The 24,698-nt window shown below is 53.1% G+C and overlaps 1 protein-coding gene across 2 annotated transcripts in view; it reads left to right on the top strand.

The window, feature by feature from the left end:
• The window catches only part of PTDSS2 (phosphatidylserine synthase 2), a 48,272-nt gene extending 23,853 nt beyond the window's left edge, over nucleotides 1-24,419 (top strand). Inside the window, exons 2-11 of one of the 2 annotated variants that reach the window (XM_074337030.1) lie at nucleotides 9,634-9,716; nucleotides 13,606-13,673; nucleotides 21,042-21,176; nucleotides 21,567-21,617; nucleotides 22,046-22,159; nucleotides 22,339-22,457; nucleotides 22,845-22,959; nucleotides 23,044-23,189; nucleotides 23,274-23,459; nucleotides 23,589-24,419. In XM_074337030.1, the coding sequence (XP_074193131.1) occupies nucleotides 22,052-22,159; nucleotides 22,339-22,457; nucleotides 22,845-22,959; nucleotides 23,044-23,189; nucleotides 23,274-23,459; nucleotides 23,589-23,748 (834 nt within the window). In that variant the 5' untranslated portion in view covers nucleotides 9,634-9,716; nucleotides 13,606-13,673; nucleotides 21,042-21,176; nucleotides 21,567-21,617; nucleotides 22,046-22,051 and the 3' untranslated portion in view covers nucleotides 23,749-24,419. The remainder of the gene's footprint in view (nucleotides 1-9,633; nucleotides 9,717-13,605; nucleotides 13,674-21,041; nucleotides 21,177-21,566; nucleotides 21,618-22,045; nucleotides 22,160-22,338; nucleotides 22,458-22,844; nucleotides 22,960-23,043; nucleotides 23,190-23,273; nucleotides 23,460-23,588) is intronic. The other variant, XM_074337031.1, reaches the window with a different exon arrangement.
• Nucleotides 24,420-24,698: the final 279 nt, after the last annotated feature.

Genomic DNA, 24,698 nt, shown 5'->3' with positions numbered 1-24,698 from the left:
GTGTGGGTCTCTGTGATGGCCGGTGATGGTCCCCTGTCAGCGAGCATTGTTGTACGCGCTGTTGATACTAACGCTTTTGGAAAATTTAAACCCGCTTCAGACATGAGATGACTGTCAGGCAGATGATCTCGGGTCAGGAGTGTGGAGACTGTCTTTTTATGTCAGCTCCAGACAGAGAGTAGGCAGGTCGTGCCCTTGGCCTGAGCTGTCCCTGCTTGTAGGAGGCTGGGACAGTGAGCACAAAGGGTGACCGGCTGGCACAGCAGGGACCTGAGCCCTCCCTGCGGAGCCCCAGTGCACGTGCACTGAAGGAAGGTTCAGGGGCTCCCGGCCCTTCCCTTCTCTGAAGTTCCGTGATTTCGGGACCCTGGGCTCCTCGTAGCTCATGTCTCTGGTCCTCGCCCACCTCGGGGGCACGGAGGAGCCGCCCCCTGGCCCTGTGATTCTGCTGCTGGTGCCTGGGACAGGCCCCCAGCTTCTCCCTGGGAGCCTCCAGGGCCGCAGCGATGCCGCCACTTTTCATGGGCCATCCTCGTGGGTGTATGGGTTGCTGTGCTCGGTCATTCTCCCCCAAGACTCCAGCTGGACCTGCAGCCCCGTGCCCCCCCCCCCCATGTGCTGGCAGCTCCCGTCTGTGCTGAGGCACTCCTGGGGCAACCCCCGCTCAGCCTTGCCAGGATCTGGGAGAGGCCGCTGGGCCTGACTTATTAGTGTCATGTCAGAGCTTTTAATGCCCTCAGGGAGGCCTCTTGCATAGAAAATACTTTCTACAGCTTATGCTTATTTTCAAAAATTAACACTATGTTGTTAAAAATTTAGGAAATAGGTTTGTTTTCCTTCAGCTTTCAATTTCGGCTTGTGTGTCATTGTTCTTTTTATGAGTCTAACAAGTTCTGTCACTTGTTGGGGGGGCGGGGTGGGTTTCGTTTTCTTCTTAAGTCAGCTTTATCAATGACAATTTCGTGTGACACGTATCTGGTTACAGTGCACAGCTCAGTGAGTGTCCACAAACACACCTGCCTGCCAGCACTGAGGGGACCCCACCATCTGCCCTCACGCTGACCAAGGCACCCGCTGACCTGTCACCACAGGGCCTCCGGCCCTTTGTGCAGTTTTGTAGTGTGGCCGTCCATCCAGCAGGCGCCCTGTGCCTCGCGTCCTCACTCGGCATGACGGCTTGTGACATCTGTGTTGTATGTCAGTGGTCAGGCTCCCTGCCAGGCAGTGTCCCGCCATGTGGATACAGCCCACGTCATTGATCCACGTACTGCTGGTGACACTTGGGACGCCCATGTATGTGTATAAATACACGTGCATATATAAATGATACTGTTAATGAAAGACAAGCCGCAGACTGGTAAGGAATATTTGAAAATATCTGAGAAAGGACTTGTAGCCAAAATATGCAAAGAACTCTTTTTTTTTTTAATTTACCTTTTTAAAAAAAAATTTTGTTTGGGAGCAGTGTGTTTTTCCAGGGCCCATTAGCTCCAAGTCGTTGTCCTTCAATCTAGTTGTGGAGGGTGCAGCTCAGCTCCAAGTCCAGTCGCAGTTTTCAATCTTAATTGCAGGGGGCGCAGCCCACCATCCCATGCGGGAATTGAACCAGCAACCTTGTTGTTGAGAGCTCGCGCTCTAACCAACTGAGCCATCCTGCGGCCCCTCCAGCAGCTCAGTAGCAGCTCGTTGTCTTCAATATAGTTGTGGAGGGTGCAGCTCACTGGCCCATGTGGGAATCAAACCCGCGACATTGGTGTTATGAATACTGTGCTTTAACCAACTGAGCCACCCGGCCATCCTGCAAAGAACTCTTAAAGCTCAACAGTAAGAAAACAAACAATACAATTAAAAAGTAGGCAGAAGGTCTGAACAGACACTTCACCAGGAGAGATACACAGATGGAAAATAAGCCCATGGAAGATGCTTAGCATCATTTGTCATCAGGGAGGTGCCAGTTAACAATGGGACACCACTACACAGGTGGTTAAAAAACACACAGCTCCCAGTGCTGGGAGGACGTGGAGCACCGGGAACTCCCACCTCCTGCTGGAAGAGCAGACGGTGCAGTTTCATCCTCTCACAGAACCAAACACACAGTCACCTGCGAACCATCAATCGTGCTCTTTCGTATTTACCCAAAGGAGCTGAAAACGGAGGTCCACCCACAAACCTGCACATGGGTGTTTACAGCAGCTTTGTTCGTAACTGCTGAAACTTGGAAGTCACCAAGACGTCCTTCAGCAGGTGATGGATAAACTGTGGGACATCCTGTGGGGAAGGAAGAAACTGTCCTCTACCCTCCTAGGTTCTTTCAGCCAATCTAGTAATTTATATGAGACCGATCAGACTAACAAGAAAAACAACCAAATTTAATTACATGTTCACATTTGGGAACCCCACATACACGCAAGGCTCACAGACGGGGGACAGGAGGGGACATAGTGAGCAAAGCATGAGGAAGACGTCATTGCAGACAATGAGAAGAGCAGATGCTCGTAGTCAGATGCCGCACTGCCCTGTGGACAGGTCGCAGAGAGCTGTGTCTGGCAAGCCCGCTGATTTAAATTCCTCAGGGAGTGGTCAGGGACGTGATCACCCTCAGCCCAGAACAGCTGCATGCCAGAGTGGGGACCCTGTTCCGAAGGTCCTCAGCCCTGCCCACTAGACTCCCCAAGAAGGGTTACATTCCAGAAGACAGGCTGATGGCTGCTCCAGATCCCGGTCCGCCAGCCTCCGTCCTGAGAGCAGGTTGGCTCAGTTCGACAGCTGTGTCCCACTTCGGAGGCGGTGGTGCAGGTGGTCCCTGAGGGAGGCCCCTGGTGCAAGCACCCAGGTGTTGAATAGCACGCATCTCTGCGGAAAAAGAAAACCAGCCAGTGGCTAGAGCGGACTGTCACCCAGTTTCTGGGTTCTGGAGGCATGATTCACGGAGGCTTCTGGGTGTGTGTCTCGAAGCTCCCTCAGGTGGCATGGGGCAGGCAAGGGGAGTCGGACAGCTGCTCCTGCTGTGCGGTTGGAATGGCTCTGGTGACTGCAGCAGGCACGAGGATTGTCGGCAGGTGAGCTATCAGGCGTCCCGCACTCACCTGCTGAACTGGGAAAGGGCAGTTTTAGTTCCCAGTGATTCCAGTCAAAGGGTGGGAGAACAGTGTTCGAGAGCCAAGCCAGGTGTTGGACAGAGCGAGAAGAATCAGCATCCACTCATTTACAGGTGGGAACAAAAACCCCAGGAGGCCGTGAGCAGCACTAGACTTGTATCTACAAAGTGCATAACTGAAACATAAGATTTCTCTCTAAACTACCCCCATTTTTACCAAAGATAGCTGAGTTAGGATTAACTTGTTTGCAGAGTCAATGTGGGTTCCCTGAACCTGGCCTGCTATTTCACAGGAGCCGCTGGCATGGTAACCCACCGTCCGGGCTCTTACACCTGCTCTGCCGGGACCGCTCACAAGGAGTCTCAGCTTGGGCCTGAAAAGGCCTCTTGAGGCCAGAAAGGCCAAGGCGCAAAGACTTGCCTTTGGGCTTCGCCTGCAGTGCCCGCGTGTTCGAGTGAGCCCCTCTCTTCTCGGGGTCCCCAGAGTATCTCGAGGTTCCCACACCTGCCAAGAACTGACGTCTGTGCCAGCACAGCGAGGCTGCTGGGAACATGCAAGCGGGGTGGCGGGGTGTCTCCAAGGCTTTTGTTGGCTTCCAGAAGTCAGCCTTAGCTGTAGTTCCTGAAAGCCAGCTGCTCACATCTGAGTCTGGGCAGCCCTCCAGCCAAAGCCTGGCATCTAACCAGCTTCCAGTTGTGTCCTGTTACAGGAGAGCGGGGTTGTAGGGAACGTACGTAGATAATAATATTGCCATGAAAATAAGGGTGCTCATGGAGGGTTTCTGAATTCTGGAGAGGTCCAATAAGGAGAGAAAGACAAATGTTTCAATTCTGCCTTCAAAGGTGTAATTTACCAAATTGCTCCAAGTCATAGCTAGCGTAAGAGAAAATTTTCCTGATATCTAGAAAACCAAAAACTAAACAACCAGCAATATTTCAAACAAAAAGTCACAAAAATTGTAATCGTGTCATCAGCTCCTTCAGTCCTGTGTTAAGGTTCGTTCTTGAATCCGGCTTTTCTGTTCTCTTGACCTTGCCTATTGGTAGAGGGTGACTGGCGAAGATAATTGCAGGAAGTTGGCAAGACTTTCGGTCACGGATCGGGTGGTTTGCCCGGTGGAGTGGTGCCTCCATCACTGCAGATTGTGGAAGGTGTGTCCCAAGTGGAAAGCACCTTTTCTAAGTCTCTGTGTCACTGTGAGGGCATCAGCCTTGGGATAGGGGACGGCTTCCAGCCATCTAGAAGGTGTGCAGACTACACCAGAGCAGCCGGTAACCCACACTGAGTGGTCGTGGAGCGAAGTGCAGCTTGAGTGCAGTGGCGTGGAGCAGGGGTGCAGAGGCAGAGGCACAGCGTGTGCCAGGGAGCCCAGAAACCGGACCGGCGTGGGTTCCAGTTGCCCAACTGGGACTTAATTTACAGCCATTGTCTACCCATCTTAGGAGCGGACTACTGCCATGTTCCAAGGGCATCCAGACGACAAAAGACTGGCACCAGGTTCGAAAAGGAAGGGACCTTTTGGCAGAAGCAGAGTGGGCTTCGTCCTCGCGTGCCACAATCTATAGCTTTGTCGCTGACACCTTTGCAGGAAAGTAAGCAAGGGCATTTCAGATAGATGCTCGCTGTCAGTATTGAGATGATTCGGTTTTCGTACACAATCAAAGACCCGATTAAGACAGCGTAAGAACAGGAAATTATTTTGATGAGACATGAAATCTTTGCTGTCTGGGCAGAAAGCTTCCCACAGTGTCTTACCGGGAGCAGAGCAGTGGTACAGGAAACCTCTGTCCTTTCAGCACATGGAAGGGTATCGAGTTTTTGTGCCCCTAATATGAAAGCTTGTTCTTTGAAACCCTTCATTCAGTCTTATCCAGCTTGATCGCACGTAGAATTCTCCCTCAAGATTTCTTTTCCATCAACTTTTACAACTTTCTTTGTCCCTTTTAGTTTGTCTCTTGTTCTCATACTCATTCAGCAATAACCAGGACAGAATTTCATTTCCCTTAACAAAAACACATCTCCATACCTCATGCCTCTTTTCAAAGCCACAACATACCCTATTTTTCCTGTGTACACAGTTGTTTTCCCTATTGTTATTTGTAGCTTTAATTACGTATACCGTGTTTCCCCGAAAATAAGACCTGGCCAGACCATCAGCTCTAATGCGTCTTTTGGAGCAAAACTTAATCTAAGACCCGGCCTTATTTTAATATATAAGACCGGGTATAATAATAGTAATAGAATAGTGGGTCTTATATTAATTTTTGCTCCGAAAGATGCATTAGAGCTGATGGTCCGGCTAGGTCTTATTTTCGGGGAAACATGGTATTAGAATCCTTAACCTTTAGAAACTTTAATTTCTGGGGAAAACAGTACGAAGTAAGCAGTGTGAATTGTCTGGCACATCAGTATTGTTTAGATCAATTAACTTATAAATACATCCCATAATTTTAGGAATATATGCTTTTCCATAGTATGGTCTCTCAATGAGGAACAAGACATGTTTACTAAGAGACCCAAATATTAGTTCCTCTGTGGTAAGAAGCCAAAGATAAATCTATGTTCAGTAATTAATGCGTTATTGTTTTATCTTATTTGGAAATACTCTGGATATTCTTTGAATTTCCATCATTTAATTTAGCTAGCAAAACTAAAGTTTCAAAGAGATTTAGGAAACCATTTTCAAGTACACATGAAATGTAATTATTGATAAAGAGTTCACCTGAAAAAGCTCTATTGTACTTAACATTTATTTAATTTACTTGCTCTTAACAATTACGTTTAGGTTACTTATGAGAATTTAATCAACCTAAGTTATTTTTCTTCTTGACAAATTTTGCAGCACAGGTAACATGAATTTATTTGACTTGTAAACCCAGGTGGAATGAAAGTATTATACTAAATGATGGTAACTCCACAGACATCCCTTTTTAACCAAACCAAAACTCAGACCAGCTCCACAGTATCAAACATTTCTCAGATCATGTGATCCTGAAAAGCATTTGGGTTAGTTTCTATTATATTTTTGAGAATTTTTATGTAAGTGCTTGTTTGTTTAAGGCATTTAATTAGAGCTCTTTTACAAATTAGCAATGTCATCGCAGGTAGAAACCACCACACAACCACACATGGACGTACAGACAGATGCCTTCGTTTTAAAATCACTGTCAGACGGGTAATACATTAACCTCAGATGGTTAAGGCATTTTATAATTAATATTTGTGGGGAAGACAATTAAAATTTGCGTGTATCCTGGCAAGGGAGTCTTGGGCCAGAGAAGCAGTTTGTGTTTTCAGAAAGACCCCAGTCTCCCATTTTTTTCCTTCAGTCTTAGGAAGCGGAGCTGATAAAGCTAGGTGGGTTGGGACTGCCCCCAGAGCTGTATTTCTGGTCTCGCAAAGATTTGTAAGATAAGGACATTGCCCAGCTTCCCAAGGAGTTGGGTTGTAACCTACATACGTGACAGCATAGGTTGACCTACCGGTCTAACTGCATCACCCCTAACCTTCTTCCCTCTGGCGACATAGCTTCGCTGTAGCTTAGGGAGGGGTCTTTAAGAGATCCCCGTCAGGTTGTGAGTCCTCTGCTTGGCTTCCTACTCTACCAAATTTCCGACCAAGAAGTTATTGCGTCCTTTCAGCTATCTTGAAAGGTTTCAGTCAGGACAAACAGTGTTTCTGGTGGCCTTAAACAATTGCATGGACCCAGGAGGGTGCCGACGGCATTGCTTTCAGTCACCCCTCTGATGGCCAAAAGGAGGAACTGAGGGCCTGCACGCCTCTGGCAGGCAGCAGCCACGGGGTGAGCGCGCAGCCGGTTGAAGGGTGGCACCCGTGAGGTTTTGCTTCCCTCTCACTGGGCTCAGGAGGCAATCCATTCACAGGAGCTTGCGGCCCCCCTGGGTTTTTGGAGTCTCTGACGGTGGTCCTTCCATTCGCCCTCGACCCCGCAGAGGGCCACCTGGACGGGTGACGGCAGCCCCACAGCCTCCTCGGTATCTCTTATCTCTGATTGTCCCTTCGGCCTGCGCAACAAAGCTTTCAATGAAGCTATTAGAAAACCTTTGAAAAAGTCTTACATTCCTAACTGGAGCCTCCAGTAGGACTTTATCATTGGGTTTTGGTTTTACATTGTTTACGGCCAGTGTCCCATAAAACATACAGGTAAATCGACATGACTTTTTTTTAACATACAGCCTTTTTAAACATTCCAATTTCCATACTCTTTCCCAACCTTACGTTTCCATATTCTTTTAACCTAATCGTAGCCATGAGTCCAGGCCACACCAGTGGGTCTTGGTACCACAGTTCACGAGTTCCCATACCAAGGAGTCCTGGACATTTCTCTCTTCTCTCCCCTGGCCATGTTTCCCACTCTTGAGTCAGAAGGCTTTGGGTCCCAGCGAGGGGTCAGCCAAGGCCCTGGTCCTTTCGTCAGCCTTTAAGTTCGTTACGCGACCTGGCTGCTAGTCGGGTTTCTTCTAATCTCTGCCTTAACGGCTTTTTAAATTTCTCCAAACGGAGGTAAATAGAGCAGGCTTTACCGGTGACATTGGAAGACTGACGGGTCCCTTTGGCCCAAGCTTTGGGGGTGCTGTGTGAGAACCTTCTGAACCCGTCAGTGTCTGTTCTGTTTATGCCATTTCTTGGTCACCATCTGGACTCCCACCCTGTCCGGTGAGTGCTGTGCCACTTCCCTTTCTGTTTCCTCTTTGTTCTGCTCCTGGCGATGTTTCCTTTACTCACCTTATTTCTTAATACCCTTTACAATTTTTTCACTTTTTTGGGACAAGTCTCTTGATTCTCCCTTCAGCCTTTCCACGTCCTCTTATTAATTTACCTGATGTTTTCACTGGCTCCTGTAAGACCCGGAAGGGAGGGAAGCAGAGACAGAGTATTCAGTAAGGCTTCCCCAGCTGGTTCTTGTTTGTAAGGCTCGTAGTTATATTTCTTTATGTTCATTTTTTAATAATTTGGTCTCTCTAGGTACCAGTAAAACTGCTGTTATGGTATGAGCTCTAAAAAATTTCCAATTTAGAAGTTTTTATAGTTGAAGGATCTGTGTCTGGGCAGTGACAGTAGGATCTGTTCATCTCAACAGCAATTCAAACCAATAAGCCTTTTTATGGAACTACCTGGAAGTGACCTCCTGGGCTTGGAATAAATTTGTACCATGGACGCAGACAGTGCAGCCTCTGGGGCCCAGAAATTTACTCCCCAAAATGGAGACAGCACAGACCTTCATCACCCAGGTGGTCAGGATGGTGGGGTGCATGTGGTTTAACCAGTCTCACAAAACTGTCCGGTGCTCCAGCCACGAACCCACCAATTTGTGGCCCCGGGCCGGAGTGACTGCGCTGGGATGTGTCCAGCACTAACGGGACGAAGGCTGAGACAACAGAGGGCCCTTATGGCCGGGACCCCTCATGACACTTTCTCCTGGGAGCTGGCATGGCTGGACAGAGCCACATTGGGAACCCAAGCTTATCTCACTGGCCACCAGGTGCACCACAGAAAGTGCACCTGGCTGATGGTGGGGACCGGAGAGGATTAGCTTCCTCGGTCACAAAGCCAAGCTCCCGGGACACAGAATGAGAAGGAAAGAAATACCTCATGGGTTTTTAGATGGGGACCCATAGCCAAGTTTGTCTCCGCAGACGGCGGTCTGGAGAGAACTCCTTAACTCCCCAGCCTGTGGGACCGGCTCCAACGACAGGCTTATAGGAGCCTGTGCCTGTATTCTGTCCCCATGATAGTTCCTTCTCAGGACAAAGGACATGCAAGACACAGGGAAAAAAGAACATCTCTGGGAGGAAAGAATAAAGAAAACCCTAGAGTCTCTAGGTGCAAGAAGTTAGCTGCACAAATATTTTTCCTGCCGATCTAAATTCAGAAGAGACAAAGGTCTCTCAACCACTTATAGCTCCTACCCATCCCCGCAGACAGAGACCAGGAGACTTATAAGGTGAGAATGCTCGCCTGCAGCTCCTGTGACATGGCCCTGACCTCCAGCTGCAGCAGTCCAGGGAGCTGGCCGGGTCCCAGTGAGTGTCCCTGGCTGGCTTGCCAAACTGGGGGCGGGAAAATAACTTTCCTCCCGCCTTCCAAGTTCTTCTGGCTGGACTAATCAAATTGACATGAGACAGATTAGCAGGAGAAAATGACCAAATTTATTACATATGTACACACGGGATTCCACAAGATGAGACCCTGTGAGGTGGCTGACGTGCGGCACGTACAGTGTCCAGTGCACAGCCCAGGTGGAGGGGTCTTCTCCCTCGGTGGTGCTGCCCCGGGCGGTTGGAGTTGCAGTGGGGGTTGCTGAGGCCGTGGTGCTGGAGTTGGCCTGGCCAGCCCTCCCTGCTGTCGAGTCACCCAGCTCTGCCCCCGAAGCCCAACTTCCAACCGCCCTGCCTCACTGGGGTCTGGGGCTGTGACTGCAGTGGGCGTCCTGGGTGTCCCGCCTCCTGCCTGGGAGAAGCTGGCTTGGACCTGCGCTCACGCACACTGAGGGCTGTTTGTTCTTTATTTGCAGAGGTATTGTGGCCAGTATTTTGGTTTTCTTATGTTTTGGAGTCACACAAGCTAAAGACGGGCCATTTTCCAGACCTCATCCAGGTAACTTGCCCTTTCTTTTTCCGTGTGTGCCCGCGTGGCGGTTCTGTTCTGAGCGGTCACTCTGTCTGTGGTGCTGGGTGTGGATGTCCTGCCCTTCCCTCTTCCTGGCCCCTTCCTGGCGGGCCCACACTGTGGTCATCTGAAGAGGGTGAGGGGTGCGTTTTGAAGTTACCTGGAAGCTCCCCCTCTTTCAGCCGCTAGAGTTTTTTCTGACCCTCTCAGCCACTCTGCTCCTTCCCGGCCCTGCAGCTGTCTGGGTTAGGGGCGCTCTCCAGACCCAGGCGCCCCAGGAGTGTCCAGTGGGCTCGAGCAGGTGGCTGGGCCACAGGCCGGGAGGCGTCTGCCCTGCCTGTAAGTTCTCCTGCCTCTGTCCCCCACCCCTCGAAGTTATGGGAAGTTCTAACCAACCCCGGGACCTCAGCTGGACGGCGTGCTCGGACTGCCGCTCCCCCCCCAGCCCCCGGCCCAGCCTCACTGGGGCCAGGGCGTGGTCTTCCCAAAGGGTCACAACTTAGTAACATGATTCTTTTCTGTCTCAGTAGGGGTGTGTATTTCTTGTAGAAAATTTGGAAAATACAAAAAATGTTATTAAGTAAAAATAAAAACTACTCACAAAAAAAGAACCAGTTAAGTTTTGATGTGTTTGTATGCGTGTACACATACATAACTTTAAAAAATTGGAATCGTATGTGTGGGTTTATATCATGCATTTTCCACTTCAGGTCTAACACAAGCGTTTCTTTATTTTTTTATTTCACAGCTGGTTTTAATGGCTGCTTGTTTAGCCATCATTGGAATGTACTACAGTTAATTTAACCAACTCCGTATGATTGTATATTTAGGGGTTTCCAATTTTATGGTGAATTTTCACACAGAGCTCGGTGTGTACACACCTGGTGATTCATTTAACAGAGTCCTGGGAGGAAAGTGGCGGGTACAGAGCGTGAACAGGCACATGGGAGAGATTACTGGATTGCCCTCCAGAAGGGATGTGTCCGCAGGCCGCAGGGGACGCAGTGGGTGCCCTGAGCAGTGTGGGGGCCCCTCCATGGCCTCACCGGCCACTCTGCCCTTTTAGTGCCTGTTGGGGGCATGGGTGCTGGATGGTACGTTCCCGGTCCCTGGCCATGGGCAGTGGTGAGCTTCCCGAGCTGCAGGGCACAGCCCATGCCGGGGGCGGGGGGCCCTGAGTGCAGAGCTGCAGGACCACCTGTGTCTCTCAGTCTTCTGCATGTCCAGGCTTTCCTCAGAAGGGCCTGGACTCCTAACCAGAGCAAGGAAAAAGTGAGGAAGTAGTACAGAAACCACCAGAATCACAGTGGAAACCCAGGTGCAGTTCAGTTTGTTGAATGGATTTGGGACGAAGAGTAAGAGCTGCTGGAAGCTCAGCCGGAGCGGGTTGTAGCTGAAGGCACCTGGTCGTACCAGGTGCTGGACGCAGCTTGAGCCGGACAGACAGGGCCCTGCCGGGCCAGACTGGCCAGCGGGCAGCTGCTTGTCCCGGCAGATGGCCCCTCGGCTCTGTCCAGTCTGCGATGCTGGTCATCTCTGAGCCGTCTGAGTGTTAAGCCAGGTCCCCTGTGCAGAGGGCAGCGTGACATTTCTGAGCCCTGCTCTGCACTTCTTTCAGTTTAGTTGCTTTGTGTAAACTCCACGTTTCCTTGCCAGTCTCTGATGTAGTTCACGTGGGGAGCCCATCGGCTCCCAAGCGGCTTGTGGTTGGCAGGACATCCTCCAACTTCTCAAGTCAGCTTACAGTGGAATTGAGTCCGTGGTCAGCGCTGCACACCCAGACGAATGGCGAGGAGGATCTTCTGGCCCACAGAGGGTGCGCAGGGGTCCTTATGCCGAAACGTGTGTTGTCCAAGAGAAAGGCGTCCACTCAATGTGCACGTCCATCTGGCGGGAGGGTGCCGGGGCCTCGAGATGCTCAGAGTCGATGTTTAGGAAGAACATGGGGGGCGTCGCATATTGGATCTAGGAACCAGCCCCAGGAGTCGCAGAGAGTGGAGATCCTGGGGGTGTGAATGTGTGGGGAGGGCCTGCTGGGAACTGGGGGCGTGGGCAGGTCTGGGCCCTGGTGGGCGATGCAGGGAGAGTGACAGATTCCAAGATTGCCCACCTTTCTCTCGGGGTGGGGCGCAGGGCCTGCTCCGGCGACAGGCAGCGATGGGGGAAGAGACAGTGCAGTCTCAGGCGCCGTCTCCGATCCCCTGGGACTGATATGTGAGCGCACCTGCGGCTGGGGCGGCCCCACTGCCAACGGGCCGGGCACTGACTGGACAGCAGCCTTGGAGTTGAGGGCGACCCGAGTTAGTTCACCACAAGCCTTTGGACCAGGGAGGACTTTCTAAGCTTCCCGCCTTCGAGCTGTTTCTCTTGAAGAATAAGTTTTTCACCTCAGCTGCTTATCCGGTGTGTAGAACTATGTTAGCAAATCTCCCTAAGAACGCACCACGTTTGTGTTTCTTGCCTGTGCCAGGCAGCTTTGTCATGAATCTCCATGGCTGTTTTCCCATCAGTACATGAGGCATAGTTCCCTGAGGGTGCTGGGTTGGCCCTCGGACTCATGGGGACACCCTGTGCAGTGAGCTGCTGCTGAGAGAGATGCGACGTCGGGCGTTGGTACCCCCTCCTACCCTCAGCTGACTTACCGTCCTCCGGTCTGCTTCCCTGGCTGCAGGAAGATTTTCCTAGAACAACCATGGCCCAGCTTGCGGTCTCCTGGTCCAGGGTCTTAGAAGTTTGTGAGCACCACCTTTTTTATTCAAGGTGAATTCGTTTTTAATAGTAGGCTGGTGACTTTTCTTACAGACATAAGCTAAGGGAAAATGGATACCTTGGCCTTTATTAAGTAGGATTATCAAGATTCTTAGAAGGTAAAAGTTATCATTTGCGTTTTAGACTAGTTTTAGACTTCTCCTGTTATATCTCGTCCCCCAGTGAAAAGCTGAGCTTGGCATGTGAGGGTGTGAAAGCAGGTGGTACAGAGGAGTCCTGGCTGATAAAGCAATTTTGAGGGTTGAGTTCTTTCCCCCCGGCCGTATCGAGATATAGTTGACGCAGGACATTGTGAAAGTGTAAGGTGTACAGGGTGATGTGATGTGTGTGCAGGTGGTGAAGTGACCACCACAGTAGGGTTAGTTAACACCTCCGTCACCTCTTAACAGTTGCAGGCTTGTTTTGTTTGGTGGTGAGGACATTCAAGCGCTACTCTCATTGACTTTCAAGCATGTAATCAGTGTTGTAATATAGTGACCAGGACAAGTTCCTGAGTGTGCTGGTTGGAATTGAAGATAGTTTCCTAAAACAAATCGCCGTGACCAAATTGGGTTTAATCCCAGTAATTCAGGGCTGGTTTAACATTAGGAAGTGTGGTAATGTAATTCATCACATTAATACTAAGGAAAAACATTGATTGTCTCAAATGCAGGAAAATAAAATTTCATACTCACTCAAGATAAAAACTTAGCATACTGGAATTAAAAGATTTTCTTAACATGATCAAAGGTATCCACCAAAAACCTACTGCAAACCTATCTCTTGTGGAAGGTGAGGAGCGTTGCTAGTAAATACAGGACAGGCGTGTTTGCTGTCACTGCTTCTGGGCCACAGTTTATGAGCCTCCTGGGCCGCTGCAGTGAGGCAAGAAAAAGAAAAGATTTAAAGACTGAAGGGAAGAAAAGGAAAGAAAACGCACTCAGGGAGAAACTGTGCTCCTTTCTGAGTTAGGTCTTGCTTTATAAAGTCTCTCTGCTGGGGACTGAGAGGGGCCCGGAACAGGTGGCACACGTGTCTAGGAGCCACATGGCCAGGATTCCGTGCGAGACGGACTTTGCCGGGAACAGCGGCCTGGGCTCCTAATGCTGTGTGCTCTGTGTCTTTGTAGCGTACTGGAGGTTTTGGCTGTGCGTCAGTGTGGTCTACGAACTGTTTCTCATCTTCATCCTCTTCCAGGTAAGTGGCTTTTCTTGGTGGGGTAAACTGGGGGAATTTAGGTGATGATGTGGCCCGCAGGTAAGTGAAAGGTGACTGAGAAGGTTTTGAATGTCAGCCCCTCCAGAGCTTGGGAGGGGACTTTCTGTGGAAAAAAGGACAAACTTTATACAAGTGAACAACTTGCAAAATGGAGAAACACAGCCTCTGGGAGAAATCTAAAGTGTGTCCTGGAGACAAAGGGGAGGGTGCCTTTTATAAAGTTCCCACCCTGGTTCCTGATTGGTCTGCCACTGTGACTGGTCAGAAGCTCCGATTGGGCATGGCAGGTCTCAGCCTATTGGTCAAAAGACCATACCAGGAACTCCCTTATTAGGGTCGCTCAGACAGTGGGAGCACAGTGCAGGAGCTTGAAGGCTCAGTCTGTATCTCTACCCTGAAATGTGGATTGTGTGAGAGGCAGGCATCTGTCAGCAACGGCCGCTAGACTCTGGTTATGAACTTGAGCTTCATTAACCACTGGGAGTCCTTCTTGGCAGATATATGCCTTCTTTGGGTCCACAGAAGCAAGACTGGACCAACAAAAGTGGGCAAGAGGTTGTGAGGGGGCCGTCCAGGAAGATGCGTTTGTCGGAAGACTCACCCTCCAGCAGAATCTGTTGTAAGCGTGGAGCACAGTGGGCCTGGACCTCTGGTGCCGGGTGTCTGTGTGGGCCCTGCCCTGATGGTCTGGCTCAGGCGAGCTGGGCAGGGCCGAGCGGGGCAGACAGGTTCAGGGGTGGATGCCTGGTAGGCTACCTTCGCTTTGAGTGGCAGGTGCTCCAGATCTGGGCAGGGGCCACACCTGGGGAGAGAAGCACGTCTGACCCCACGACACAGGTGCTCTGAGGGTTTGAGGTGGACCCAGGGCCAATCCTCACTGGGTTTCTTTTTCTGTTTTTTTTGTTTTGTGGTTGGCCAGTTATGGCTTGGTGTGCTTTTTCTCTCTTCTGGCACACTTTCCTGGAGATGGCCGGTGCAGCTTGGAAGCTTGCCTCCTTAGTAAGTGTTGGATCAGGATTTGTGGTCAGTAATGTCCATTTTAGTAATATCCCTTGTTCTGCTTAATTTAGTGAACACACATTTCGATAGTGATCTTTAGTTTACAAAGTACTTTCCTATTTACAACCTCAGAACTGTCGGTGTGTGGCTGGTGGTTTATCATCAGAGGGTAAATTTTACTTTTTTAGGGCAGGTGTATAGGTGTGTGAACTTTAATAGGTTTATATTTGTGTAAACATCACAGTTAGGACACAGGACAGTCCCATCCCCCCAAACTCCCTCGTGTTAGCCCTTTAGAGTCGTATGACCCCTGGCAACCACTGATTTGTTCCCCTCCATCACCAGTTCTGTCTTCGAGAATCTCCTACAAACAGAACTGTACGCGACCTTTGATGCCTCTGAAACTCACCAAGCTTGTGTTGTCAACACTCCGCTACTGTTTGTTGCCAAGCGGTCTTGGTGGCATGGACGTGCCACAGTGTGTCCATTCGCCAGATGCTGAGTCATTTGAGTTGTTTCTAGTTTGGGGCTGTTGTGAACAGAGCTGCTGTCACCCTGCCCCGTCCGTGTGCGCCTGGGCTGCTGTCTCTGGGGCAGCTGCTGCGTCTGTGACAGCTGTGCCTAGACCTTATGGTGCTGCCACACAGCTCCCAGAGGGCTGGGCCACAGCGTTCCCAGCAGCCCTGTGAGACCCGGGCGTCTCACATCCTGGTCAGCACCTGGGACTGTCAGAATTTTCATTTCAACCACTGTTAATGGGAGCAGCATCTTAGCCAGTTGTGATTCACGTTCCTCCAATGGCTGATCACGTCAACCAGCTTCTGTGTGTTTATTAGCTGTGCAAACATCCCCTTGGTCAGGTCATTTGCCTTTTTAAAAAATTGGCTTAGTGGTGTTCAGTTATGACAGCTTTTTATATAGTCCCGGTACAAGGTTGTTTGTGAGATGTGTGATCTGCAAACGTTTCCTCCAAGGCTGGCTTGTCCTGCATTCATGAAGCCATAGTCATTCGTTCCTTTCTGGCTGGCGGTTCTGATGTCGTGTGTAAGGTTTCTTTGTCTGCCATGGCCATGTTCCTAAGATGTTCTCCTCTATTTTCTTCTGAAAGTTTCATAGTTGTAGATTTTACATTTAGATCTCAATTTTGAGGGTTTTTTAAAAATACCTTGTTTTGAAATAATTCTAGATTCACAAGAAGTTGTAAAAACTTGTACAGGGAGGCCCCGTGTGCCCTTCTTCCAGTTCCCCGGTGGTCACACGGCATACAGACAGGACAGCACTGATCCAGGAAGCTGGTCTGTGCACAGTTACCACGTGTCACCAGTTTATATGGACACGCACACGTGTAAGAGTTCTGTGCAGTTCTGTTTTCATGAGAAAATTGTTTTAATGAAAATCTTAGGCAGTGCTGAATTCGGAAGTTCCACTTAGATGCAGCAAACACGGATGTGATGCGAAGCAACTCTGGTCTTTTCCATAAATTGGATAAGGTTTCAGTTTGACAGCACATCGTAATCCTTAAAGCAGCCCTCCTCCAATTTCAGTGTGGTCCTCTATAATTTCAAAGAAGCCAGGCTAGAATGAGCTGTAGAGGTTTTGTTTTTAAGAGTATATTGAGTGACGGACGGCAGTTACGTGAGGTGATCAGAACAGAGGCGCACATAGCTCGGGCTCAGCACGTCATGTAGGCAGAACGCTGATGCCGTAATGACCCCTGTGCTCCCCAGTCTCACTAAGACTGCTGGCGACTCTAGAGGGTGAACAGGTGGTTTCTCCCAGCCCAGCCTGTACATAACTTGTTATTGCCCGATCTCTGCTGAAGCCTGTGGTGCAGCCAGCTGCCTCCAGGTACGTAAATGCTCCTGCCTGGAAGGAACTGCAGCTTTGTTCATGTTGGAGCAGAGGGAACGTGACACTAAAAGTTTAGGTCAAAATCCTATAGAAAACTGAGTTGTACAGGGACTTAGGTTCAGACCATTTTGAGTTTGTGAGCTTTAAGGTAATAACATCTTTTCAGAGACCGTGGCATATAAAGAATCCACTGACACTGCACGTTACAAACAAGTTAAGAGCAGAAAAAGATCTTGTGACCAAAGTGGGGAGGACGGTATGCAAATATTTACAAAAAAGGTTGAGGATGAAGGAGTGTTCACAGGATGCTAAAGCTGCTCATCTGCAGCCGTGACGAGGCCCCTTTGAGCTCCCAGAACCTGGCTTTCTTCTCCTTTCATTCTGGCTCATGTTTCTTCCGCTGCTCCTCCTGGGCCTGGAGACAGGCTATTTGTAAGTCTTCTTGTGGAAGCTGACTGTTCACACTCTCACTCAGATTTGTTTTCTTGAGATGGTCCCCATGGTTTCAGTTTTCCTCTGTGTGGCTCACAGTTGAGGGGACGAGACAGACTTGTGTTGGGATCAGACGCTGGCTCCTCTGGGAGGCCAGGGTCTGTGCTGCTTCAGCTGTCACCTTGGGAAGGGTGAGAACTGTGGTCTGAACTGTGTGTCCCAAGCACAGCCTGGCCTTTGGGATACTTCCAGACACGGTCCACGTGGAGGCTTTCTGGCTGGAGTCTCAGTCGGTGGGCGCTTAATGCACCTTCCCTGTAGTGCTGGCGGACACCCTCACACCCATGTTAGTTGCTGAGAGAGTGGAGCTCTGGACTGACCCTCCACACACAGTGCGGTGGCCTGCAGCGCCAGGCCGGCCTTGCACGTTGCTGGCCGAGGCAGGACACGCCACAGTGTCTTCCCTGGAGACACACTGGAGTTGCCAGCTCTCCCTTAGGACGACGGGCAGCTGCTTCAGCTTACTGCGTAGATTGTGGTGGTCAGAATGTTTCTTTTTTCTCCCAGTATATGGATCAGTGGACTCCATTTCCTTAAAACGAGCCTCATGAAGTGTCTTAACATTGGGAGTAGTGCTTGGCGGTCTGTCGTGTTTTCTAGCTGTGGAAAACTCATCTGTGTGGCGAGACTGCTGTCTTCCCCAAGGCGCCTGTGGCCCCTCGTTACCAGTCAGCGCATGTCCCCGACCACACTGCTTCCTCACGTCCTGGGAAGGAGCGTCTGCAGCAGCCCCGAGAGCCTAGTGTTCCTGCTTTTCTTGGTTCTGGACCTCAGTGGGCTCACTGTTTGTGCCCCTGAGTGACCCTGCAGTTTGGCACAGGTGCTGGCTTCAGTTCGGCGCACACACTTCCCTTCGTCTGGGGGTCGGGGCTCCTGTGGGCTGTTCTGTGCATCTGCACGGCAGTGCCACCGTTTTACACTCAGCCGCAGGCTCAGGGCTTGGCTGTCCCCACAGCCTCGCGAGCCCCTGTTACTTTTCGTTTGGATGGCAGCCGTGCTGATGGGCGAGGGGTGCTGGTTGGACGCGCTGATGGCTGCTGTGTCCAGCCCCTTCTCGTGTGCTCACTGGCCATCTGCATGAGTTTTGGAAGACCAGCTTTTGTCTTGATTTTTTATGGTCAGTATTTTATTTATTTAAAATAAAACTTGTATTTAAAAACAGGTTTATGAAATTGCAAAGTGATCATAGCGTTCCCATAAGTCCTGCGCCCAGCTTCCCCTGGTATGACATCTGACATGAATGTGACTCATTTGTTACAACTAAGCGACATCCACACCTCATTGTTAGCTAAAGTCCATACTTTCAGATTCGCTCTCTTTCTCCTGATGCCCCTCTTGAGCCCGAGATTCCCACAGAACCTTTAGTGCTCACGTCTCCAGGCCCCTCTGGGCTGGGAGAGTTACCGCAGTCCCCCTGTGGTGACCTGGATAGTGCTGAGGACTGGCCGGCGGTGGGGGGGTTGGGGGGAGGGGGGGCAGAGTGCTGCGCCCCCAGCGGGCAGTGAGCCCAGGACGTGTGTGTCCTCCCACTGCTCCTTGTCGCTGGTTTTGGTCCCGCGTGTGCTCTTGCGTTTATTGCCACAGGAGTTCAGGATTACCTTTTCCACTTCTGCAACGAGAGTAGGTGGGGTGCTGGCTGGGCCACGTAGGGTCGTGTCTGGCAGGACTGTCTTCCTGTCTGTGAACACAGGATGTCTTCACGTTTGTTTATGTCTTTAGTTTCTGCCATAACGTATTGTAGTTTTCAGAGTATGTGTTTGCACTCCTGAGGATTTTATTCTCTGTGACGTCCTGTAAGTGGGACTGTTCTCTTAGTTCCCTTTTTGGTTTGCTCGTTATTAGGGCGTAGAAACTCTGCTTATTTCTGAGCATCGATTGTGTGTCTGTGAGTTCACTGCACTTGCTTATTGGAAGAGTTGCTGCTGTTTGGCGGGTTTCTGCGTGTTCCCTGGGTCCTGGGTCACGTCATGTGCACACGCAGAGGGTTCTGCCTCTTCCTCCCCGAGCTGGCGCCTTTCCTTCTTTTTCGTGCTTTGTTGTCCAGCTGGAACTGGCGCAGTCGGCCGAGCCGGCGAGGGCGGGCAGGCTCGAGTCCCCGCCTGCAGGGGAAGCTTCCCGTCCGTCACCGCGGAGCACGGTGTTAGCTGTGGTAGGTGCCCCTCGGCCAATGGAGGAAGCGCTCCTCGGTTCCTAACCTGTTGAGTGTTTTTTATCCTGAACGGGTGTTGGATTTTGTCCAATGCTTTGTCGGCATCCATTGGGGCGATCGTGTGGGTTTTCCTGTTATTAATAGGAAGTATTTGGAACCCAGTCGGCATCACTGGTGTAAAGCCCACTCGGTCGTGGCGACCGACCCGCTTTCTTTGCTGCCGGACAGTTCTCTGGTGTTCTGCCGAGGCTCTGCACGTGTATGCACGAGAGACGCCGTCTGCCGTCTCCCTGCAATGACCTGGGGTTTGGTATCATGGTTAATTGGGATTTGTCTGGCGTTTTTCTCGGGAGCTGACTGGGATTGCGGTCGTGTGGTCAACATAATCCCTCAGTGTCGAAGCCCCTTGAGCCCTGGCTGGGGTGTCAGGTCCCTTCCCTGGGTGCTCTCGGGAGGCAGGTCCCTCGGTACCTTCCTGGATGGGGGTCGTCAGCACATGGTTTGGAGTTCTGGACGCTCGTTACCGAGTTCAGTTCTTCGTTTACAGTGTGACTAATGGGTGTCTGTGCTGCACTTCGGTTTACAAACCACCACCTCACTGATTTCGTTGCTCACGTCACTTTGGCCATTGGGAGCTCTCAGTTGGCTTCTGTGTGCCTCGCATGCCCCCATCTTTGTGGCTTCTTGGTATTTTGGTTTGTTTTGTCTTGTATTTTGAGCACTCCCTTTTTTCTGGCACCAGAAGCCGCTCCAGGCCCATTGTGGGCATTTATTGCCAGCCCTGTGACCAGCTTTCTCTCCCAGGAGCCCTGGTCCTTTATGGGACGTGGTCTTAGGGACTGAGACCTGGACGCTGCCCGGGGGGGTGGGGGGTTGAGGCTTTGAGGCCACTCAGCTGCCCTCTCCCCCCACCCCACCCCACCCCGCAGGGACGTGTGTGCCCTGACCGCAGTGTCTGCACGGATCTATAAGCACACTTATTCGCTCTCACGCCCTCCTTCCCCAGGCTGCGGCCTTATTCAGGGGAGCTGTCAGCGAGGCGGGCCCTGTAGCTGGAGTGAGAGTTCACGGTCTTGACCTCTGGGGCCGTGGCTGGGTCTGGAGCTGGCTCCTTGGGTCACATCGGCTCTCAGGTGCCCAGCTACAGACTGCTTCTGTTTGTCCAGTTTTTTGTTTAAAAGGTTTGAGTGTCTGAGAATCTGACCCCCCGGTGACCTGGTCGACTGACTCAGGAATGCAGCCTTTATAACCCTCAGACCCTGTGATCACCAAAACACAAGTGGGTGACTTCAGTTATTAACCCTGTCACAGTCTGAGGGTCACTTCCCAGAGACCCCAAGACAGAGATGGGGCCCTCAGTCATGTGATAAGATGCAGGTCTGAGTGTTACCTGCCCGCCCAGCCTGGCGCCTCCTCCCCTTTGTCCCTTGGCTGCTACTTGGGGTGGGGGTTGGGGGGACAGGGTCCTGCTGATGGGTGCGTGGGACCCCCTCCTGGTGGACAGGCAGCCCCAGCTGGTGGCCAGAGGGGCCTAGAGGGAGGAGTGAGGCTGTGTCTGCTGGGGGTCGTCCTCCTCCATAGGTGCCATCCCAGGAGTGGTTGGCTAGTGCTGGGGTCTGCGTGTCTGGGAACGGCTGTCCTGACGTCGTGTGAAGTGTGTCACACAGACGTGGGGAAGGGGGCAGCGACACCATGGTCTTGTGGGGGTGTGGAGCGTCACCTGGGACTTGGGACTCCCCCGGTCTTCTGGGCCCCGCATGGGGGAAAGGTGTGCTGCACACACGGTTGGTGGAGGTTTCTGCGCAGCACAAACCCCGCGTGTGCCGCTGGCGGTGACTCCCTGGGTGCCCTTGCAGACTGTCCAGGACGGCCGCCAGTTTCTGAAGTATGTTGACCCCAGGCTGGGGGTCCCGCTGCCGGAGAGGGACTATGGGGGGAACTGCCTCATCTACGATGCAGACAATGAGACTGACCCCTTCCACAACGTCTGGGTAAGGACGGGCCCAAGAGCCCCCGCCCAGAAGGGGGTGGCCGGCCAGCGCCACCTCTCAGAAGCGGCTAAGGATTGGGATGGGTGCTACCGTGCTGTGGGTGCTCTGGACCCTGAGGCACTGCACACTGCATGGTGGTGGCGGGTCCCCGCTGGGCCCTGCTCTCCTTGGCCGTCAGGGTGTGTCGTGCACACATGGTCCGACAGCATGTGTACGAGACCCCAGCATTGTCCCTCAGAGAGGCTCTGGGGGTGCCCCTGGGGCCTAGAGTTGGGTGGGAGCTGGCCCCAGCCATGTGCATGGGGGGCTAGGGACATCACACAACCTGGTCCTGGGCAGGGCTGTCACAGGGGTGGGGCGTGTATGAGGCCTGCATCCTGTCGCCCACAGGACAAGCTGGACGGCTTTGTACCTGCACACTTTCTTGGCTGGTACCTGAAGGTAAGGTGACCTGATTGTCGGACGGGATACCCTCGTTTTCAGGCCCGCCCTGGGGACTGGGGCTGTTTTCCCGGCCACAGGTTGGTGGTCTGAGTGGAGTGGGCAAGGGCCTGGGGGCCAGGGCAAGACGAGCAAGCTGTTTAGAGGGTTTGTAAAACCACTGGGGCCCCTGACCTGTGCTTGACCTGGGCATGGTGGTGGCCCATGAGGGGCCCCACGAGTTTTCCACCATTGTGCCGTCCTGCTCCTGAGTGAGCGAGCCTGCGGCCCCCACCTGGCACGCCTTCTAGTGGACACACCTGAAAGTCTTAAATCGAGGCTGCTGGGGCAGCTGCCCACCCACTGAGCGTCACTTACCGGGGTGGTGGGCATTAGGCTGGATGGGGCTGACCCGCAGTGGGCATCCCCGTTGGTCCCCCGGCCCGCAGACCCTGATGATCCGCGACTGGTGGACGTGCACGATCGTGAGTGTGATGTTCGAGTTCCTGGAGTACAGCCTGGAGCACCAGCTGCCCAACTTCAGCGAGTGCTGGTGGGACCACGTAGGTGCTGGCCACGCCCATCGGGGCGGGAGCCACGCCCACTGGGTGGGCGTGGTCTCAGCGCCCCCCCCTTTACCCAGGCCCACTCTGTCCTTGGGGAGAGGGACATGGGTGCAGGGTCCCCTCAGATGAGGCATGACAGAGCTGGTGGTATACCGGCGCTTGCCTCCCGCCCCCAGTGGATCATGGACGTGCTCATCTGCAACGGGCTGGGCATCTACTGCGGCATGAAGACCCTCGAGTGGCTGTCCCTCAAGACATACAAGTGGCAGGGCCTCTGGAACATTCCGACCTACAAGTACGCTTTCCTCGCCGCCCTTCTCTGTGGGGCCCGGGCATCTGTGTGGGGCCTGGAGGTGGCCCCTGAGGTCCAGGCCAGGCTCCACATGACACGTCTTTGGGGAGGAGGGTGACAGGCGAGGATTTTTCCTCCTATAATCTCCATCTGCGATCTGACCCGTGGGAACCCCTCCAAGGCCCCTGGTGGCCAGAGGGCAGTCTGTCCCTTTTCGGAAGGCCGCCCTGCTCACGAAGTGGGTGCGGGTGCTCTGTCATTTCTACTTGGATTTAAAAGACAGGAACAGTCCAGGAAAAGACGTGGGTGTCACTGGGGAGTGGGGCCCTCTGGGGGCATGGGCCGGGCACGGAGCTCAGCGCCCTGGCTGAGCACCCGTCTGGCCCCCAGGGGCAAGATGAAGAGGATTGCCTTCCAGTTCACGCCCTACAGCTGGGTGCGCTTTGAGTGGAAGCCCGCCTCCAGCCTGCGCCGCTGGCTGGCCGTGTGTGGCATCATCCTGGTGGTAAGGCGGCCGGTCTCCTGCGCGCGGCCCGCGGGGGCAGGGCCCGGGGGGCAGGGCCCGTGCCCACTGGTCTGTGTCCCCCAGTTTCTTTTGGCAGAGCTGAACACCTTCTACCTGAAGTTTGTGCTGTGGCTGCCCCCCGAGCACTACCTAGTCCTGCTGCGGCTGGTGTTCTTCGTGAACGTGGGTGGCGTGGCCATGCGGGAGATCTACGACTTCATGGATGACCCGTGAGTCCAGGGGCGGGCAGGACAGGGGTGGGGGTGGGGGCGGGGCCCGGGCCCCCTCAGCTGTGCCCTCCCTTCCCTCTGCAGGAAGCCACACAAGAAGCTGGGCCAGCAGGCTTGGCTGGTGGCCGCCATCACCGCCACGGAGCTGCTCATTGTGGTCAAGTACGACCCACACACGCTTACGCTGTCCCTGCCCTTCTACATCGCCCAGTGCTGGACGCTCGGCTCCGTGCTGGTGTTCACCTGGACCGTCTGGCGCTTCTTCCTGCGGTGAGCGCCAGGGCCCCAGAGGAGCGGCCACACCATGTCCCGGGGTGGGTCTGAGAGGCGCCTGGGTCCTGCGTGGTTCTGTTCTGGCCGTGCAGGCCTGCTGGGGGTGACACGCCCTGCTGCCCCCAGGGACATCACCCTGCGGTACAAGGAGACACGGCGGCAGAAGCAGCAGAGTGGTGGTGACAAGGGCAGCGCCGAGGGCAATACGGACGGGACCCTGCCTGGGCCGGATGCGCCCACCGGGCCAGTGGAGGCTGAGAGGGAGGGGGCGCTGGCTCTGGACTGACGCTGCCCCTCGCTGCCGCCAGGGGCCTGGGCCTGCTGTCCCTTCGTCCTGTGATTCCTGCCAGGAGCCTGCCCTCGTGGTGTTTCCGTGCGCACAGTGGGGCTCTGAGGAGGGCGTGAAGGAGACCCTGACCCGGGTTGGTGTATGTGTGTGGCATGTGTGCGTGCGTGTACATGTTGCATGTGTGTGCACGTGTGCGTGCTTGTGTGCACATGTGTGTGGCGTGTGTGCGCACGTACACATCTGTGCTCCATGCTGGCTCCTGAGACTTCTCAGGCTGGTAGGCATGGCCGGGGCTTGCCCTGGGTTCCCTGGGTCCCCTTTCTGTATGGTTGGCCCACACCAAGCCCTGGGGGCCAGACGGCCTGGCCCTTTCTCCCCACTGGCCCCCAGTGGCCCCTTGGCCACACGTGTCAATGACAGTGACCCACGGATACCCGAGATGGTGGAGACGGTGTGCACCGGAGCTGCAGCCCTGAGCCATTTCCTCAGAAGCCTTCCTCAAACTCAGCTAACCTGGAGGGCGTGTGGACAGGGCAAACGTCACCGGGGGTACTAGGTCAGGAACTCCAAGGCCTGGTGCCCTTGGTCGGGAAGAGGGGTCGTGGGGTCTCTGGCCCGAGTTGGTCATCTCCATGAGCAAACAGAACAAATAAATCGAATCGACGATGGCCTGCAGCTCTCATCCTTGCTGCCCCAACCTCTACCCTGCCCCATGCTCGCCTCCCCGGGGACGTCGCCCAGAGGGGCGGGAGAGTCCAGTGGGCAGGACTGGGCGGGCAGCCAGCCAGTGGGGCTTGAGAGTCGCCACGTTCCCGCCACCTGCTGCGTTAGTACACTTGGCGGTGCATGGGAGGCGGGCGCCTGGGGGGCTGGTTCTAGTTGGGGTGGCGATGGACCCTGAAAAAGTCAGCCGCAAGTGAAAAGTGCCCTGAATTCCCAAATCCCCA

This window comes from Rhinolophus sinicus, linkage group LG06 (genome assembly GCF_036562045.2).
Source record: "Rhinolophus sinicus isolate RSC01 linkage group LG06, ASM3656204v1, whole genome shotgun sequence".
Classification (NCBI taxonomy): domain Eukaryota; kingdom Metazoa; phylum Chordata; class Mammalia; order Chiroptera; family Rhinolophidae; genus Rhinolophus; species Rhinolophus sinicus.
This window is presented reverse-complemented; position numbering and strand designations above follow the sequence as displayed.